The 20,614-nt window shown below is 52.3% G+C and overlaps 1 protein-coding gene across 4 annotated transcripts in view; it reads right to left on the bottom strand.

The window, feature by feature from the left end:
• The window catches only part of EVL (Enah/Vasp-like), a 145,450-nt gene that overhangs the window by 32,309 nt on the left and 92,527 nt on the right, over positions 1-20,614 (bottom strand). For all 4 annotated transcript variants that reach the window (XM_032405919.1, XM_032405921.1, XM_032405917.1 and 1 more), the window contains exon 3: positions 16,279-16,456. In XM_032405919.1, the coding sequence (XP_032261810.1) occupies positions 16,279-16,456 (178 nt within the window). The remainder of the gene's footprint in view (positions 1-16,278; positions 16,457-20,614) is intronic.

Raw genomic sequence — 20,614 nt, 5'->3', positions numbered from 1 at the left:
TCAGCGTGCGAGGCACACAAACTGCTCCCCTGGAACTTACGCAACCAAGACCTACATGTAAGGAGAACACAGCAGGGAAGAGAACGGAGGTGGCAGGTGACAGGTGACGTGTGAGCAGAGGTGAAGGAGCCACGGGCTCTTTGCAGGGGGAACATTCTAGGCCAGAGGGACATGAGGTCTAAGAGCCTGTGTCAGGAGCATGAGGGGCGTGCACAGGGAAGCAACAAGGAGGCCGATGTGACGGGAAGTCAGCGGGTGAAGCAGAGTGGGGGGAGCTGGGCTCGGAAGGTGCCAGGGCTGAATAGTCCACGCAGGCCTTGCTAAGGATTTGGGTTTGATTCTGAGTAAGACTAGAAGTCTCTGGAGAGTCTTTTTTTTTAGATTTTTAAAAAATTTATTTATTTAATTGACAGAGAGAGAGAGACAGAGACAGAAACAGAGACAGCAAGAGTGGGAACAAGCAGGAGGAGTGGGAGAGGGAGAAGCAGGTTTCCCGCTGAGCAGGGAGCCCGATGCGGGGCTCGATCCCAGGATCCCAGGATCATGACCTGAGCCGAAGGCAGACGCCTAACGACTGAGTCACCTAGGCGCCCCTCTCTGGGGAGTCTTGAGCAAAGACTGACCTGACCTAGACTTGAAAAGACCAATGTGCTTGCACATGAAGAACAGACTATCATGGGCTGAGCGTAGAAGCAGGCAAATCATGTAGGTGTCCACTGTGAAAACCCAGTCATGTGCTGAGTGAATAAAATGGGAGAATGAAGGCAGGACGCAAACAGGTGGGGGACAGGGCCTCAAATGTTCACACCCTGTCCTCTCCAGAAACTGCAAGTCATACTTCAATTTCAGCACTTCGGTTCCTGAGTCCTTGTGACAATTACTTACTAAGAGATATGAGCTGGCTCCTATCCTGTATGAGCTAAACTTGGCAGAAGGCTGACCTGTGAAATGATCATTCTTTAGGAAAGAAATAGATGCTAGGTGAGAAAACAGAACAGGGATGCTAATGAATTTTTGACGTCTTTCAGAAGACACAGGCGTTTGGCCACAGAGATGGGCCAGGCTGAGTGCCCGTAACCGTCCACTTATGATCAAGCCGGGCTATCAGGTAGAAAGTGTGGAGGCCACCGGCTGACCAGAGTCTCTTCTGAGAGGCAATCTGTGCGACGGGAGAGACCTGAACTGGCAATTAGGAGGCTGGGGCTATGGCCTTCCCTGCTCTGAGCCTTCATTTCCTCATCCGTAAAGTGGGGACAACAATCCTAATGTCTCCCTGCCGGTCCCAGAGGATGCTGTGAAGAGCCAGTGGGATGAGCAAGCACAACAGCGTGTGGGAAACGGGGGCATGTGCTCTCCTTGAGGAGCGGGTGGGTGAGCCCCTGGGGCACGTCACAGCTTCTCCCACACCCAGTGTAATGACTCTGCCATTGTTGAGGGATGAGGTCCTAGGGCAGTGTCCTGGGACTGGGTGCTCCAGGAACCATGACCCTCCACTTGTATTCTCACGATGCTTTACAGCTGACAGATCACATTCCCATCTACTGTCTCACTGGGCCTTAGCACAACTTTGTAGGCGGCTGCCGCGTTCATGGTAAAGATGAGGAAACTGGGGCCGCAAACTGGGGCTTGCTCAAGGTTGCCCGGCTGCTCCGTGTGCCGGGTCGGCAGCATGGGCCTGCCACCCTGTCATCTGCCCCCAGAGTCTGTGTCATTTCTGCCAATCACCTGTGCCAACCACAGGCTGTTCACCGTTCCCCAACCCCAGGCATATGGGCAGGAACCGGCGAGGCAGACCATGCAGCATCCCAAGCCCGGCCTGGGCCCTGGTGTGCAGGCCATAGCCACGGAAAACCAAAAGCCCCAAAGAAATCTGCCCACTAGTGTTAGGGAGAACATCCTGGGGCTGGTGGAAGGGGGTCTTTTTTCTCTGGGAAGTGAACTGCAAACAAATCAGCAGCTCTTGAAAGGAAGACAATGGTGGGATGTTTGGAAATCAGGGGCCCCCAGGAAGGATACAAAGTGCTGTCAGTGGGCAGAGGGAGACCCCAAGGTCAGGCAGAACTTCTTCCCAGAGCCAAGATTTGAAGTCCCAAATTGGCTGCTCCCACCGCCCTCAGTCCCAGCGTCACAGCCGGGTTCAAGCCCCGCCCCCCCTTACCATCCCAGTCCTGCATCCTGGCCTCCCTCTGTGTCCCAAAGCAGGGTGGTCAGCATCACCACAGGAGTTGATATTGTTAGTTAACTTTTCAAATATGAAAAAAAAATGGGGTAACTTCAAACTGTTATAGTAATTTCCAGGTGACAAAGCATGTCCTGTTACCCTCACAACAACCCTGTGAGGTAGGTATGAACCCGTCGTACACAGGGAGAAACGGTCTCAGAAAAGGACCGTGGCTTGCCCAAGGGCACGCAATTGGCATAAGCAGTGCTTGAACCCACATCCACCCGACTCCACGTCCGACGTGCACACACCTCAGGGCTGCAAACAACGTAGGTCCTCGAACACGAGGCTGCTGGCCGAGGAAGGTGCGCTCCTTTGTTTAGGGGTGGTGGTAGGCGGGCCAAGGTGACGGGTGCGATTTCTGTGTGAGACAATTCTATTTGCCATGTCCCTCAATCACAGATAGCACCCCTCACCTTGCGCCCAGTTTCACAGGCTTGCAAGCGACGCTGGTTCAGGACTGCCGTCTTGGTCTGCAGACGATGGCGTGATGATGCCAGGAAGGGCCAGGCTACATGAGGCACACAGCACAGACATGGGAACGAAGTGGAGAGCTCCCCGACTCCAGGGCGCTGGAGAGTGAGGAGCAAGATGCCTGCCCTCGAAGGGCTCACAGTCTAGACCAAGTGGGACAGATGGCTGCGTGTTGGGAGCCGAGGAGCGAGCCCCGAGGTCTGCTGGGGCGCCGGGAGTCTCCCCCGGCACGGCACCGTGAAGGAGGGGTGGGCCTGCAGCACACACACAGGGGAGGACCCAGGAGCGCAGCACTGAGAGGGGACAGCACAGCACAGTTGGTGCGACTCATGCACATGGGACGAGGAGAATGTAAGCAGGCTTGCTGACCTGGCCCGGTTCTGCAGAAAGGTCATGCTGGAAGCACCAGCAGGAAGGACAGGTTGAAGAAGGGAAGAGAGGCTGACCAGTTAGGGTCCTGCTACGAGGCTTCAGGGGACATACAGGGAGCATATGGGATGAGTCAGAGATGTGACGGGGTGGGGCACAATGGACACCTTCATCAGTGTAAACTGGCGCAATGGAGCATGGGATTGGGGGCCTGTGCTGAGCCCCAACACATGGCAAGCCCCTGTGTCTTGATTTGCTCATTCAACCTAGTATGGATACAACAAGAGCTCCTAAGTTAGACAGTGTGCTGGTTTCTGAGGGTCCAGAGACAAACAGGACACTTAATGACACCCAACCCGACTGGATTCCCATGGGACAATGTCAAGTGGTGTGAACCTTGGTGATGGAGGCAGGAGGAAAGCAGGGTGGTAGGGGTGGATGAGGCTGCCAAAGTGGCTGGGAAGGCTTCATCTGAAGGGGAACTTTCAGACAGGAGGAGCGGGGCCTGAAAGTGTGGGGAGGTGAGCAGGACGACCCCAGGGGCATTCCGGGAAGTGTGCTGACGAGCAGGTGTAACTGGGCATGGCTGTCCCGCCGTCTGTGACTCTTGAGCACAGAGGCTAGTCAGGAACCAGCCCCCAGAAGGCAGTCAGGAAGGAGGGGGTAGGACGTGGGAGGAAGTTCATCATTCAGGTGGGGCCCGGAGGCGTCACAGGTGAGGCGGAAAGTGCCAACGGCCTCAGCAGGCGGGAGGTGAAGACAGCCAAGTGTTTTTCTTAGGGGAAAAGGTAGGTCATTTTCCACAGAAAGGTTTGTGAGAAGTGCAATTCAGCCCTAAGTCTAAGAAGCTATGAAGTGGAACAATGTGAAGAAATGGAGCCGGGCCTGTCTTGGCGAGAAGGGGGTCTAGAAGTCCCCTGCTGGGCCTCCTTCCCACACCTGTGTCACTGCTGCGCGGGGGATCGGCTAAGGACACGGGACGCTGGGAAAACCAGGAGAACATTCCTCGTCCAGCACCAGGACAATCAGATCTTGGAATGTACCAATGATGTCATTACAAGCAAACCAAGAGAGGAAAGGATATTCCGTTACATTCCTTGAGGCCAATGAAAATACTCCTTCATCATGTGTTTTAATTCACTCCATGTGGATTTCCACTAAGCTACTAGGTTTTTCTTCTTTTTTTCAGAGCCCAAATAGATAAAATAGATAAAGTGGGACACTTCTGGTTGCGGCAGGGTGAGGTCCCTGGCATACCTAGCTGGACCCTTGGAACTCCTCAAAATAACAGTTTGAAACTCACTATATTCCGCCCCGAAACTATAAACAAAATTGCCTTCCACTCTGCTGCTTTTGTTCCAGCCCCTGCCCAGCCCTCCAACACCAGGCTTTAACATTCTGGGGCATTCCTGGGTCTAGTCTGTGCCTCAGGCCTGTAAAGGAAATCTGCCTTCTAGCACTGAGTTGGGTACACGAGGCATGAACTCCTCATTTCTAGACAGCCAGCCTTCAGAACTCCTGCCGTCAGCACTGTGCTTTGCTGGGCACCCTGGATTTCACTGAGATAGGCATCACCTGCTCATTTTACAGATGAAGAGACTGAGGCTCAGAGGAACAGTCCTGCCCGAGACCAGACAGCCTATCTGACTTCATCCCGGCGATGCAGCCTCACGTTACCATCTGCCGGATAGCCGCTGTCCCAGGCAGCCTGTCCTGCTACAGAAATCTGGATGCTGGGACCCATGTACTCCAGCGTACCCCCTGGGGAAGAGGCTCCTTCCTCCAGCTCTGGGTACAACGGCTGCCCACCGGAAGTGTTCATGGGCCCCAGACCCCTGAGATCTGTGTGGAAGGCCTCATAACCACTGTGGGGTTTTCTTTTCTACCCTTCCTGATACATTCTGGCTCAGTCACAACATGAAGTTTGGCCAGTCTCCCCCCGCCCCCGCCCCCCATCATTCCTAGTGACCTACTGGGAGAGGCCATGACTTTGGCATAGTTGGAGGTTGCTGGATCTTCTGATTTCAAAAGTTTCTTGGGGTCTTAGCAGGTGTTTGAGAAGTGAACCTCTGTTTTGGTCTGGGGCCTCTCCACTCTGTCCTGAGTTGACAGTAGGAAAGGTAAGGCCCTGGGCTCCTTGAGGCTAAAATGGGGAAGGGCCTACCAGCAAGGGCAGGCTGTTCTACCACCAGGAACATCTGACTCAATGTCATCAGAACCAAAAGGGAAAACAGTGGACAAATGAAGCTATCCCAAGCCTTCCTGAGCACTGACTTTCACATTCCTCAGGTCTCTTCTGAAAGAACCCCTGGTCCTAGGTCCCAGGGAAAACCCTTTTTTAGGAAGGAACAGGAGTATCAAACCTGGGTCTCTGGGGCTAGTAGGAGAGACCTCGGGAGCAGCCCCAGCTCTGCTCCTGACTTTCTGTGTGACCTGCAAGTCCCTCCCTCCCCGGGCTTCAGTTCTGTCATCTGCAGAATGTATACTGCTTCATGACGCCCAAGGCTCTCTCCCCGTTCCCACTCATCGGCCCACCTGGGCCTCAACCATGTCTTCCACACCAGCAGTGGCTTCAAGGGGGAAGCTTTTCTCAGAAATTCCCTCCACCAGCTGGCTGGATCCCATCAACCTGGGGTCTCGCTTCAGGTGTCACTAGGGCCCTACTGTTCTGGAACAGTGGGAGATGGGAGATACAGTGATTGTGGTAAATTCTGAGAGAACCTCAAGTAGTCTAACAGAAGTGTGCTGGACCTGGGGACAAAAGGTGAAACAAGGCTGTAGGCAGCTGGAAGGAAACAGCTGTGTACTGAACACATGTAAGAGTCTTACACAGGAGCTGTTCCGGGAATCCTCCCACAATCAGGGTATTATATCCACTTTATAGATGGACTGACTTGCTGTAAGCAGTAGAGTAGAAATTTGAGCCCACGTGTGGGGAGCAGCACACCCAGAGAGCATGGAAGCTCCTTCCGCCTCCCCGGCACCTCGCCCTCTGCGTCTCACCCATCGGGTTCCTCCTGAATTATGTCCTTTGTAATAAACCAGTGATCTTGCAAGTAAAATGTTTTCCTGAGTTCTGTGAGCCATTCTCACAAATTAATCAAACCCCAGGGGGTTGTGGGAACCTCCGATTTACAGCCTGTTGGCCAGCCCCATGGGTGACAACCTGGGCTTGATTGGCGTCTGAAGTGGCTGGTGGGGCCCGTCTTGGGGGATGGAGCCTTAACCTATGGGGTCTGACGCCACCTCCTGGCGGACGGTGTCAGGACTGAGTTAGGTTGTAGGACACCGTGCTGGCCCCGCTGGACTGCTTGATGTGTGGAAACCACACACATCTGGTGTCAGCCGTGAAGGACCGTGGGCAGAGGAGACACACAGGAGTGTGACAGGAGTGGCCTTCCTTCCACTAAGGGACTCTGGTGCCAAAATGGACATTCTTCCTGTTGTGCCAGGTTGTTTCCACCACACCTCCTTGCTCGGGGAGGAGAAGAGGAAAGTGAGCTAATCCAGCTCCTCTTACTGCTTGGCCAAGGGCTTGCTTCCTCCCTCTGGGGCTCAGTTTCCTCCGCTGTAAGATGGGCACAGACATGCGCTATCTACCCGGCTCTGTCATGTGACAATCACATGAGACACCAGCCGCGATCAAGAAGGAATGAGTCTGGTTTTCACACAACTTCTGGCCCACCCTTCCAGACTCAATAGCCTCTTTTTATTACAAACATTTTATAATGTTCCTTGTGTTATCGTCAGTGAGAGTCATAGGTTATATAATCTACCTACATAAATTAGAAAAAAAATAATGCCTTCAGTGTACTGTAAAGGAGAGGAAGAGAGGAGTGATCCGTGGCAAAGCGCACACGGCAGGCTGTAAGCACCAGGCCTGGCTACACTAGGAGACGCAGTCGCTCGATGCCTGCACCTTGCCCAGACTCACAGTGACCAAGGGGAGCCGGCTGGATGACGAACAATCTCTCAAGTGACAGTGCTCCCAAAACAGAAAATAATCCTTGGTAAAGTTACAAACAAAATAAAGCACAATTTTCTTTTGAAGTATGTAGTAGTTGCATTCCTAGAAAATTCAGCACATTAAACCTGATTAAAGGAAAAAGGAGTACTTTTTCTTAAAACAGAGCTAAGTTCTGGCTCAGATAAAGTTTTTTACCTCCATGTGCTCAGTGGGACATGCAAAGGCCTGCCGTGCACACTGCAAGACGTCCAGCACTCGTCACCGAGTCCCTGTGTCTCAGCTGTCCCTGCTGAGAACGGCTTGTCTAGTCCAGCCCCACCACTTCAGCTCTAGACTACACGAGGGCTAGAGCTGGCCTGAAGTCACGTGGAAGGCCGTGGTGGACTGGGCCAAGAACCGGACTCCTAATGTCTAGGCCCGGCTCCTCCACAGGCTCAAGCGAACTCCTGGAGGGTCAGGTGTTCCCAGAACTCAGACACTGAACAGGAGAGACACTTTCCTTACTTAGTGGGACTTGGCCAAGCTGATCACCAACACGGACCTTCATACCTGTGCTGTGCAGGATGCCTCAGAAGCTGTCCACACCCATTACCTCCCCACACTACCCCGCTGGTAGGCACACATGCCACCCACCTTACAGACGAAGAGTCTGAGGCCCAGAGAAGGAACTGACTGGCTCAGGGTGCCTGTCGGTTAAGTGTCATGCCAGGCCCAGCATCCGGGTTTGCTGACTTCCCCAGCACCACGGCCTCTTAGTCCCTGAATGGACGGCAGCTCGCCCAGCGCCACACAGAAAGGGCTGTGACCGGCCGCTAGCCTGGTAAGAGACCTCGGGGGGACAACTGACACGCCACGCTTCCAGGACTCTGGATCATGACCTGAGCCGAAGGCAGACACTTAACTGACTGAGCCACCCAGGTGCCCCTAAGCTCATTTCTAAATATAAGTAAATATAAACACGTAGCTTAGCGAGGGAGTAATTCACCTGCATGGGTGGTTTTCCGAGGGAGCGGCTGCATCTCTTCCCCGGGGTACATGCGGGAATCCTTCAGGAGGTGCTGTCTCCAATGAGCACCAGACCCCAACAGTACAGAACAAAGATCACTACTATTCCTGTTTTCGTTCCTATGACTTTTAACGAACGCGTAGCTACTTCACGCCCACCATAATGGGAGCTTCTCAAGGATTATGAAAAGTTGTCCACGGAGAGGGAAGAAGAGGGGTGAGAACCGAGGGGAGCAGACCCTGCAGCGGCCCGGAGCACTGCACCCTGCTGGGGTGCGGGGGGCCTCCTGCCGACACACGTGTGCCGCTCCAGCAGACAGCATCACGTTCCCTGGGATTGTCACGAACAAACCACGGGGCCAACGCCACCAACTGGGAGGCATGACCTGGGAAATAAGTCATGGGTTGGGACAGAATCGTCAGCATTAACAAATAGGAGAAAAGGAGCACCAAAGCCAGGGATCTGATCAAAGATGAGAAGTAACGGCCAAGAGCTTGACAGAGAGGAAGGAGATTTAAATAACCACCACCCAACAAACAGAAGAACTTGAAGAGTAGAGTCCTCTGGGACTGAGGAACGCAGGGGCTGGTAACTCCCGCCTGCGTCCCCAGCCCAGCCCCCCTGAAAAGATCACATTGGGTTTTAAAAGAGCGTATGTTTATCGGGCACATACTGTGTGTCAGGAACTGCTCTGGGCACTGTACAGGGATGAGCACAGCTAATCCTCAGGACATCCCATGAGGCATGATGTGATGACTAACATTCCATCTTTACGGTTCAGAAGCCTGTGCAGAGAGATCAAGCAGCTTGCTCCCCGTACCTATACGATTCACACCACAGAGGGCACTGGACTCCCAGCTGTGAGCACAGAGATGGAAAACAGGCGACCCCTGTTCTCAGGGGCGTGCATTCAGGCACTCAGCACTCTACAGCTTGTTCTGGGTGCTGTGAATGTGGAAGTACGGTGAAGGTGCTGGGGTGCTTTGGGGACATGATGGACGTGACCCTGCCTCTCACAGCAGCCAGGCTTGAGCATTACGTTGGCAAAGGCAACGTGGACAGGGAAGCTCCAGGAGCATGGAAAGGGGCACGAGAGGTGCAGACTGGGGAGCGGGGTGGCATACAGGAGTTCCCGTGAGAGAGAAAAGGTAAGTACACAAGGAAGCACAAAAAAGGAAGAATGAATAAAGAGAGGCCAGAGGTGGGAGCTGAGAAGGTGGAGGAGGGCTTCTGGAGGAGGGCTGAGCTGGATGGGCAGGGTTGGGGAAGGCAGAGCTGGGGAGGGCAGGGTGGGATGGGCAGGGCTGGATGGGCAGGGCAGGGAGGGCAGGGCTGGATGGGCAGGGTAGGGAAGGCAGGGCTGGGAGAAGTAGAGATGGAAAGAAACATCCCCAGGGAAGGAGCAATATTTGAAAAAGCTTGGCATCAACCCCTGTGATGTCTGCCCTTTCTAGATTTGTCCTTGGCTATGTGCCCTTATTCTACTGGTTGCATAGTGTTTGAAAAGACCACAAGCTCATCAGAAGGCTCTCCGTGTGCCCTTCTTGTCACTTTTGGTATCCTTTCTTCTTCTTCTTTTTTTTAAAGATTTATTTATTTATATGAGTGAGAGAGAGCACGAGTGTGAGTGGGGGCAGGGGAAGGGGCAGAGGGAGAGCGAATCTCGAGCACACTCCCCACTGAGTGCAGAGCTGGATGCAGGGCTCAATCTCACAACCCTGAGATCATGACCTGAGCTGAAATCAAGAGTTGGATGCTTAACTGACTGAGCTGCCCAGGTGCTCCTTGGTATCCTTTCTTCTTTTAAAAAATATTCCTGAGATAATTTAAAATGGTAACATTTCCAGCCTGCTCAAACCCCAGAGCCACGGAATCCCGCCTCTCTGGTTTCTGTCCATTTTTAAGGCAGGGGACAGTAGGAGGGTGGATGCCAGGGCCAGCAGGCAGCAGGGAAATGCCCTGGCCAGACGTGCCCTTGAAGAGAGGGAGAAGGGTGAGGGGGGCCAGTGCTAACTGGGAAGCCACCCCACCTGCCATCTGCACTTCTGGGAGAATCTAGGTCTTCTAACTCTGAGATAACCCTTCCCTCCTTTAAGAAGCCAGATGAAGGAACAGCGAAGGAATCTCTCTGTGACCTACCACCATGACTCTAGATACTGAACTTGAACAAGTTCCTCCAGTGGAAGCAGAGGTCCAGGGAATAAAAGACAGTGCAAGAGAGGATTTTCTCTGCGGCTGTGCAGACACGAGGAACAGTAACAATGCCTGAAACACACACAACGCAGACCCGACTTCCCAGGGGCCTGCCGGGCAAGGTGCATTTATGATCCACCCCATGCCTGATTCCCACCACATGACGCCAGACTGCCTCCACTCATCTGCCCAAGCAAATACAAGATCCCGTTGTCCTTTGCGGATGCACACACTTTGGGAGTGTGAAGTCACGCAGGTGTGACTAAAGGCGCAGGAAGCCCACGCTCGACCACGCTGTCCTGCATCTAGTACATCCACTGCTGCAAATAACGGAAAAATGAAATTGCCAATTAACGTCCGCGAAATGTTCACCCATACTAGCAAACAAAAGCACAAACTGAAAGGATACGTTTTCCCTTGCCTTGTGCTTACTAGGATTAGCAAGAATGTGAATGCCCAGTGCTGGGGAAGGCTGGGGCAGAGGGCGACTGCCATGCGTGCCAGGGAGAGTATCAACTAGTACACTCATTCTGGGAGGCATTTTGGCAAAACAGATCAAAGCTTTAAAAATGTGTATATTGTTTGACTCAGAAATATGCCCAAGAAGTAACTGGACAAGTGTACAAGGATGCACCCGTACAACACACAGCAAGCACACAAATATGCACGTAAATGTACAAGAAGGTCCTCCATTACACGAACGTAACAGTGAAAAATGGGGACAGCTTTTAGGTTTAAAAGCAGAAGACTGGCGACATCATGGTGCATCGTCTTACGGCACCCAAATGTGATACTCTGGCCACTCAGACGGTGTGAAGATCTGACTGTCTTGGCATGGAAAGACATTCACAGCCTAGGGCTAAGTGTGAAAGGGTTACAGACAGTATGTACAGATTATTTCCGATGAACAGCTATTCACTCACATATGAACACAAAAAGTTCTGGAAGGATGTATATGAGTGTCAACAGCACTCATCTCTGGGTTGTGGGATTACAGGCCACTTTTGTTTGCTTGTCTGTATTTTCTCTTTTCCATGATAACCAAGCACTGACTTACTCAGGGACCCCGGATGCGGAGGGGCCCTGCAAGAGGTGAAGAGGGCATCCCTCCACTCTGGTTTCTGCACAGGGCTCTTGCCTGTTCCCAGCAAGGGTCACAGCGACATGGTCGGTGAACGAGAACTCACTCCTGCTCGACACTGCGCACAAAACTGCTAGGATTTACAGAGATCTGCTCAAGTCTGTAGCCTTCCTTCCCCAGATGGGGAAACCGAGGCCCACAGAGAGGTCCATGTTTAAGGTTACATGGTGGGTCGGAAGCAGGCTCACAGAGAAGCATGTAGAAGCTGTTGCATTTAGAAGGCTACTGAACTGTGAACTGGTATCTGCCGAGAATACGCTGCAGGGGGAGGAAAGCCGAGCCAGGCTGGGGTGTCCAAGTGCAGCCTGTAAACATTCCTCCCCCCGCCGCCCCGTAACCGGCATTACCCAGGTGGTGGTGTGCTCCCACTAAGGACAGAACCCAGAGCAAGTCTAGGGAAATGCTTTCTGGAGCTGACGTCAGTGACCCAGGGGTCGTGATGATGTGGACCTAGGACACAGAAGCCCGAGTCTCCGGCCATCCTGTGAGCTGCTGTAATGTGCCGTGAGCTGTGCTCGCCGCCCAGCCCAAGCCCCTGCGATCCCCAAAGTGAGGAGACCACAGCTGGCCTTCCTCTATGACCTCCTGAGACTGAGTTGTAGAAAAAACACTGGATATCTAGCCAGAAGCCCGAAATTTGTGTCTCAGTTTCACCGCTAGGTTCTGGCAGACGTGCTACCTTTCTTAATCTCCCGTACTCCCGCCTCCCCGTCCACATAAATGTGTGTAACAGTAGCTGCGTAACTATCTCCTGGGGATAGAAACCAAATTATAAGCACTTTAGAGTGTAAGGAAGTACCTCCTTAGCCAGATCAGGTCTTTCTGTGGCCCTCACCCCCCGACCCGAGGCTGTTTGATTAGTGCGGACCTCTCCTTGAGAAGGGCAGGGAAGGGGCATGTGGCAGAGGTAGCCTGGTAAAAAACAAAGTGCGCAGGCTTTTAAGAGAAAGTATAGATACTATTGTTATTACTCTGTGTCATCCAACTAGGCCAAAGAAGCCTCACTCTGAATTCCTACCTTAGCACAGGCACCATCCTTGGCCATCACACCCCGTGACGCAGCATCCAGAACCCCAGAAAAGCTGAGCCTTACAGTGTGCGAGCCAAGCTCGGTGAAGAGCAGGGGCCAGCAACCTGCATGGACAGTGGTGACCACAGCGAGGAAGAACCCAACATTTCCACCGACGGGGGCTACACGGAGGTGGTGCTCCTAAGACACCACCTCGTCCCGCCCCCCAAAAGCACCTCCACACGTCAGTTCCTGTAGAAAAAGCCCCAATAACCCAGTGATTGCCCCCGGCCACTGGGATCATCCCTGAACTCAGAGACTGTGGGTCCCCAAGAGAACCCTAAGCTGGCTTTGCACCCCTGTCCTCCACCCAGGGAACTGAAGCCACCGAGCTCCCGGGCGATTACTTTATTTATTTATTTTACTTGCTAAGTGGACTTTAGGCTCTCTGGGTTGGGGCCTGAAGTTGACGAATGAGTCTCTGTAAGGCGCTGCTGAAGAAAAATGGATTTTGTGGCTACAAGGAACGATGTCAGTAAGCAGATCTTCCAAGGGTCCTGTCCCTGGCCATCACCTCCACGTAGGCATGAGGCAGCACAAATAGGACTGTGTTGTGCCCATTCTTTCTCTAGAATACCTTTGAGAATCCTGGCCGACAGTGAGCCCCACGAGGTGGACAGAGGCAGGAAGGAACAAAGAAGGAGCACAGGCTCGTGGCTCTCTGCCGGTGTTCAGCACACGGACAGTGCAGACTCCTGAGTGAACACAGCTCTGGGGTGGAATCACAGGGAAGTCACCTTCCTCCCTGAACCTCAGCTTGCTAACCTAGACGTCATCTGGGCCCTCCTCTAGCAGGGCTGTGGGGAGAGTCAGGGGAGAGGAGGGGGCGTGAAGACCATTCGCTACACAGTGCTCGGCATCCACGGTTTGCTCTGACGGGTGACTTTCAGGTCTGTATGTAGGCATCTGGTATCTGCCAGGCTCTAAAGACCCCAGAGGGGCCCCCACTCGCGGAGGTGGAGGTGGGAAATGCCCAGCAGGACTCAACGTGAGGAGACACCGAGTCTTAGAAGGCACAAGCCCAGAGGCCTGCCAGGGGGTGAGGCCTGCCAGCGAGGGGAGGGAGGAGTGCAGGAGAGCACTGACTGGGCCCTGAGTCCTCTCCGCAGCTCTGCAGTGGGACCCATAATCCTACGTTACCAGGAAGGAAACTGACGCTTACAGAAAATGACCACGTTTAACAAGAACAAAAGGCAAAGAACCAATATTATTTGTGCCCCTATCACATACCAGGCGCCAGATGCTAAGTGCTTTATCAACATCTCAAAATGAGTCTTCGTAACAACCCTGGGAAGTTGGGTCTATTATCCCAGGGCCACAGGTGGCAGAACAAAGACTTAATATAAGATCTAGCTGCCCCCCAACAAATGCTTTTTACGCTACAGCCAACTGCCTCCCACCAAGGGCGGGTAGGCTGGGATTCCCCGACACAGAGGGCATTCACTAGAAAACAGCACAGTGATCTGGCAGCATGAGGCCTTCTGCAGTGGCCGCTGGACAGAGGTGGGTGGGTCCACGTGGCGCAGCCGCACCGTGCAGGGGCACACGGCAGTCCCAGGCAGCCAGCAAGAGAGGTGAACCCTCCCCCGGGTGACTCCCGCAAACACAATGCTGAGGGAGAGAGATTGGGTACAGAGTGCACACTGTAGGAGGTACACACACAAGGAAGTTCAAACACAGGCAGAGCTGCTCTGTCGTCTCAGAGCTGGTGTCCCCCTGTCCTGGGGGGACGGGTGGGAGGGATATGGTCTCTCTGGGGACCTGCTGGCATATACACGTATAAAAGCTCGTTGAGCCGCACACCCCCAGCCAGTAGGTCACACCTCAGGTGAAGGGAAAGCAAAACTTGCTCAGCGGCCTGGATCTCCTTCCACCAAAGGTCATACCTGCAGAAGCAGGAGACGGGGCCTCGGCCAATGAACTGGGACAGGCCCCTGCTACTCACGGTGCGAGCTGCCACTGAGGCCTCCCTCACACGGTGGGCCCACCCGTACCCCAGCAAGGGCATCCGTCCAGCCCAGAGGAGGCAGAGGAGGTCGGGGTTCCTAGTGCCATGGGCGAGTGACTTCCTCATAAAGATCACAGGTTTCTCGTTTGGAAATGAGGGTTGTATTAGCTAATATCCCTGTGACTATAGTAAATTTAATAAAGCAACTAGTAGTTTTTATTTAATGAGCAGTTGCTTCGCAAGGGTTAGTTGTCTGATTAAATTAAAACTTTGTTTTTGACCCTCCGTGTGTCCACCCGTGAGCTCTCACATCCCGGGGCAGGCGAGGTGGTTCAGATCAGAAACCTTACACCCCGTTCACTTCACCAGGAAGTACAAGGCTCTTGGGTAGAAAACAGTTTAATAAACATGCGTTGGGCACTGCTCCTGTCACTCAACACAGCTGTGCTCGGGCAGCTTCCCCACCATGCGTTCCAAGTCTCCCACAAACCGTGGAGCCTTGCTGAGATGGGGAGAACACAAGCCCCCGTTCTGTGTGTGACCTGACCCATGGGGAGCATACTCAAAACGTGTCCTTTATTTACTTAGAAAAATTCTCCTAGGGTTCACATTGGGTCCCAAAGCTGCCATCTATCAGGCCCAACAGGCCTATAAAAGCCATCTCCCTCTAAGTACCACGTCCCCCACGTCCCACCCAGATGCTGGCAGCGGCCACCCTGGGAGTGACACTACGGACAAGTGCCAACACCGGGTGACTGCTGTGTCGGGCAGCCTGCTAAGTATTGTACACTCTGCCCAATGAAACTTAAAAGCCACCCTCTATCACTGCCATCTGACAGGTAAGACAACTGAAGCCCCGGAAATGAAGTAACTTGTCCAAAGGATCCTCAGCCAGAGTGTGGCAGAACCAGGACTCAAAGGTAAACCCTGTTCTCTACTAGCTCTACCAAGGTTAAGACCTCTAGCAAAGCGCAGGACCGTATCCGTGGACGTCAAGACACCTGGACCCTGGAAGGCTTCTGTGTTCCCTCTGAAGCTAAGGTTGCGAATTTCCAATAAAAGTCACATGTATTTTTGCCTTGCTTAGGAACTTTTGCTAGCCCCACCCTGCCCCGCTCCCTCCCCCAGGCCCACTGTCTACCCCAAGTATCAAGCCTGCCCATCATCTTCTAGGTCCTTGGGGCGCTTCACTGTGAAGTTTCATGTCCAGCTTCTTTCCTGTGTGTGCCCGAGGCCCCAGAAACACTGTAGGGCACTCTCCCACACACGCTGCGCTTTCAGGCCTGGATGCCTTTGCTGTCCCTCCTCTGCCTTGTAAGCTCCTCGCCCTTCCAAACCGCAGCCCAGATGTCCCTCTGTGTTCCCTAAGTAGTCCACCCATACCTGGCTGGAGCACTCACCACGACCCAGGTGTTAGCAGTTTACAAATCTATCTACTCAGGCGTGTCTTGAGCAGAAGGACGCCATCTATTCATTTCTTACCTATTCTGTCTGGCCAGTTTCTTACACTCAGTAAATATTTAGTAAAAGTTCATTAACAACATGAATGCTTGAATTCAACAATAAATTGTTGCTCGTTTCCTCCCACCTCTGCTAAATACATGTTCTAGAATACAGAAGGAAGATGACACACGTAAAACATATCAGGATATTTAGCTTCAGGAACACACCAGGACAAAGCTGTATCTCACAAACGGCAAGAAGATGTGAACACCATTCTCTCTTCCTTCAAACTGTTAATATGTCCCTTCAGGCTGGAGTCAGGCAGCAGGCCTCTCTGAGAACCCACGGAACATCAGCCTGACGCGGTTGTGGGGCTGGGACACCAGGGAGCCGGGGGAGGGCGCAGGTCAAGGAGAGGGGTCTCTGCCGAGACCAAGCCCCACTTACCTCCTTCTTGGGAATTCATGATGTTCAGGGCAAACAGCATGGCATTGGAGAACGTGGTCGCCTCTTCCTTACTTGCAAAGTTCAAGCCGTAGACCTGGCGGGCATCTCGCCACTGGTGGAAGGTCGGCGTTGCCTGATTGTACTTCAGCCCTTTCACGATTGAATAATTGATCACAACCTGGAGGGGAAAAGAGACAGAAATACGTGTAAATAAATACGAGGTAAGTAAGTGAGCTGGAGAGCGCGGCTCCAGGGCAGGGATACTGTGTCCCCTGGGGCTAGCAGAGGACAGGGAGGTGGGGTGGGGTCAGGAGAAGGTGACAGCATGGCCAGGCAGCTTTTCAATATGACCTACAGAATGGTGAGGGTTTGAGAACCAGCTACTTCATCTCACTAGCAATGTGGCATAGTCACGCCCTCCAGACGAGAGGCCTGAGCTGGGAGTCAGGTTCCCAGAGTCCAGGGGCTGGTCCCTCCTCCCAGCCATGTCACCCAAGGCGGTCACGGCACTTCTTAGGGGCCCAGTTTCTCCAATTATAAAATGGGGGTAACAATGCTTTATTTCTAGGCATGGAGACCCTAACGGCAGGAGTCTTCTAGCCCTATCTGTGCCTCCCATGGCCGTGTGCACAGTGTCTAGTACTTAGGATGCATTAATAAATGGGTTACTAATTAAAAGGATAACTCAGAAAAGTTAATGCACCACACAAATGCACAGCATTATAAGTCAATCAACAAACTTCAACTTTCTGCAAGGAAAAAGCCAGGCCCAGCGGGGAAAGGTAAAGTAGACCAGGGCCAAGCCCAGAGCTTCGGGGGTTCCCAAGCAGTCGCGGCAGCTGCTTCAGGTCGGCCTGAGCTTGGAGCTACTCTCTCAGACACCTGACAGAGAAGGACTTCCAAGTTCTTCAAGGTGAGACGTAGTAAGTACGGCTCAGGGAAGGCAGTGGGAGGCCTGGAGTGGTTATTCTACTCGGAGTCACGTGAACCAACCTCAAGGACTTATGAGCCATCAGTTTTCTGGCCTGGAAAGCGGGGATAGTGCGCCCTGACTGTGGCACGGCACCCCCATGGCCCACTGGGAGAGCACACGGTAGGCTGTCAGTGAGTGCTAGGGATATGGCGAGCTCCCTACAGAGTCTGCCAGAGCCTGGGGGCAACGTGGTGGGAAGAACCTGCTTTAGGAGACGTTTAGGAGGACTGCTCAGACCTCCTCTGGCTCTGAGGCTCCAGGGTTCTGGGATCTGAAGCTGGAGACAGCTCTGTCTCCTATATCCCCGCCCCGGTCAGGAAGGGGAGCTCAGGAAAAGATTCAGAGATGCAAAGGGACGTGGCCAAGCCACCTTGCTAGTGGGCTGGGCACTAAGATGTGACCTCTGCTTTACCACTCTCTTCTACTCTCCATTCGGCTGCACTGTTGGGTAAGGCCAGAGGACAGCAAATATGGCCAATATCCAGAACAGCTTTTTTTCTAGGTCTCGGCCAGGTGAAAGGTGGGTTTGGGTCATCCTATAGTGGAGAGAGAGAGAGAGAGCGCATGCGAGTGAGAAGGCGAGCTGAATCAGCTATAGAAGTGCAATTGTTTCACATCTTGACACAAGGAAATTTTGGCCAGCATCTATACCCAGGTTCCTGGGGTGGTTCTCTAGGTTTAGCTCCAGATCCTCAGGAAAACGGCTGGAGGTTTTGTGGCATGTATGCATGGTAAGGAGCATAGTGACCTCGGGTTAAAATGCTCTTAAGAGGAGAGCACACTCATGGTGGTGCAGAGACCAGAGGGAGGCAGCAGACCGTTCCTTTCTGCCACAGGAAGACCCAGCAGTTCTGTGTTCAAGCGTTTCCGTTTCTGGTGCTGCACTTTTAGTGGACATTACAAAACCAGAGCAAGCTGGAAGGAAATGTTTTCAATGGAACGAGGTCTGGAAACCACATTATATCAAGAATGGCTAAGAGATCTTGAAGCAAGATTAAAGAAGACTCCAGTGTGTCACGACGGCTGCGGATTGTCTATTTCAGTAAATGTTCGGTGCACACTTGAGAAGACTCTATATTCTACCATTGTTGGCTGTAGTTTCCATAAATGTAAATTAGGTCAATTTTTTATCTCTTTACTTTCTTTCTACTTCTTCAGTCAGTTTCTTGGAGGTTATGAACCTTGGGTGATTAGAACCTCCAACTCTGCTTCTGGATTTGTCTATTTCTGCCTTTAGAGCTGTCCAATTTTGCTTTATATATCTGAAGATATTAGATGTGTACAAATTTAGGATTGTTAGGTCTTCCTTTTCAATTGACTCTTTCATCATTGAAAATGTCCTTCTTTACCTTTAGTAATACTTCTTGTCTTAAAGCCTATTGTATTTAACATTAATATACTCACACCAGCTCCTTCCGGTTTGTAGGTTGTCCTTCTGGTGTTTGTAAGGTTTGCCTTTTTCCACTCTCCCACGTTCAGCCTGTGTCCTTATCAGCTTTATTTTAAAAATAATTCTTGAAGCTTTGGAAGGACTGATCTGGACAATTGCTGAAGGATAAACTTATTGTATTTTATTTTATTTTAGAGTGAGAGTGTGTGAGAGAGAGAGTCTGTGAGCAGGGGAGAGGGGAGGGCCAGAGGGAGAGAGAGAGAATCCCAAGCAGGCTCCACCCTCAGCCTGGAGCCTGATATGGGGCTTGATCTCACGACCCTGAGATCATGACCTGAGCCGAGACCAAGAGTTGGATGCTTAACTGATTGAGCCACCCAGGCACCCCAGGATAAACTTATTTTATTTTATTTATTTTTTAAAGATTTTATTTATTTGACAGAGAGAGACACAGCGAGAGAGGGAACACAAGCAGGGGGAGTGGGAGAGGGAGAAGCAGGCTTCCCGCTGAGCAGGGAGCCCGATGCGGGGCTCAATCCCAGGACCCCGGGATCATGACCTGAGCCGAAGGCAGACGCTTAACCGACTGAGCCACCCAGGCGCCCCAGGATAAACTTATTTTAAAAGGTCCTTCTTTTTTTGCTCAAGAGCCCACAGGTACCATGTTTGGGGGAGGGGTGTAGGACTGAGGAGAGGGCCTTTCCTGTCTTTCAAGGAAAGGCTCTGCAACTCCAAACACTGTCCAGCATGCCTCTGAGGCCTCTGAGTACAAGTACTCAAGAACCCCCTACAAAAAAAAGAAGCTTAATGGTGGAAAACAATCTTCCTGACCAACACATTCACCTAGATCTAAAACCCCTTGGGGCGCCTGGGTGCCTCAATTGGTTGAGCATCCAACACTTGATTTTGGCTTAGATCATGGTCTCAGGGTCATGAGATCAAGCCCCGTGTTGGGCTCCACACTCAGAGGGGAGTCTGCTTGAGATTCTTTCTCCTCCCTCTTCCCCTAACCCTGTGCTCGCTCTCTCACTCTTTCTCTCAAATAAATCAATCAATCTTAAAAAAAAAACAACAAAAAACCCCCTAGAACCCACTGGTTGGTGAAGGCTTCTGAGGTCTCATCTCATTCAAATCTCTACCCTTCAATGAAGGCATGTCCTTCCCAAAATTCTTACCAAGCGGCCTAGAGCTAGCTTGTGGGCTTGCAAAGCAACGCAGTCCACCCTCCAACAGTGCGCGTGGAAGAACGTGCTTCCGGCCATGGAGCTCCTACCTTTTTTTTAAGATTATTTATTTATTTATTTATTTGATAGAGAAAGACATAGCGAGAGCAGGAACACAAGCAGGGGGAGTGGGAGAGGGAGAAGCAGGCTTCCCGTGGAGCAGAGAGCCCGACGTGGGACTCGATCCCAGGACTCCGGGATCATGACCTGAGCCGAAGGCAGACGCTTAACAAATGAGCCACCCAGGCGCCCCATGGAGCTCCTATCTTCCTCCTGATAGTGTCCACATAGTATTCCTAGCCCTGTCTCAAGGGTACAAAGAAAAGCATGCCTTCTCCTCCCCACACAGCCCATCAGAGGTTTGAGGACGGTGGCCCTGCCCTCTTCAGTTTTCTTCTCTCCTAGGAAGTATCTCTTGTGCCCCCTTCAGCTGTTCCACAGGGGACGCTGCTGGCAGACCTCTCACCAGACCAGACGCCCTTCCCCTTACAGAGTCCAGCTTGTGGCACTTGCGTTCGGTCCCAACGTTCTTGGTGTAGTCTGACCAGTGCACAGCAGAGCAGGACTATAATCTCGCTTCTTCTGGACCTCTACCGTTAATTCAGCCTGGAAACTCACTAACGTTTTTCGTGGCCATAACTCATTCTAAGCTAAAAATCTTTTGATATTTTTTCACCTGTAATGTGAGATTTCGGTTAGCCCTTAGCTAATGATACTACAATGTACTAGTCCCTTCCTCCACAAATGACC

This window comes from Phoca vitulina, unplaced genomic scaffold, assembly GCF_004348235.1.
Source record: "Phoca vitulina isolate PV1807 unplaced genomic scaffold, GSC_HSeal_1.0 scaffold7, whole genome shotgun sequence".
Classification (NCBI taxonomy): domain Eukaryota; kingdom Metazoa; phylum Chordata; class Mammalia; order Carnivora; family Phocidae; genus Phoca; species Phoca vitulina.
The sequence above is the reverse complement of the archived record's forward strand: the minus strand, read 5'-3'. Positions and strand labels throughout refer to the sequence as shown.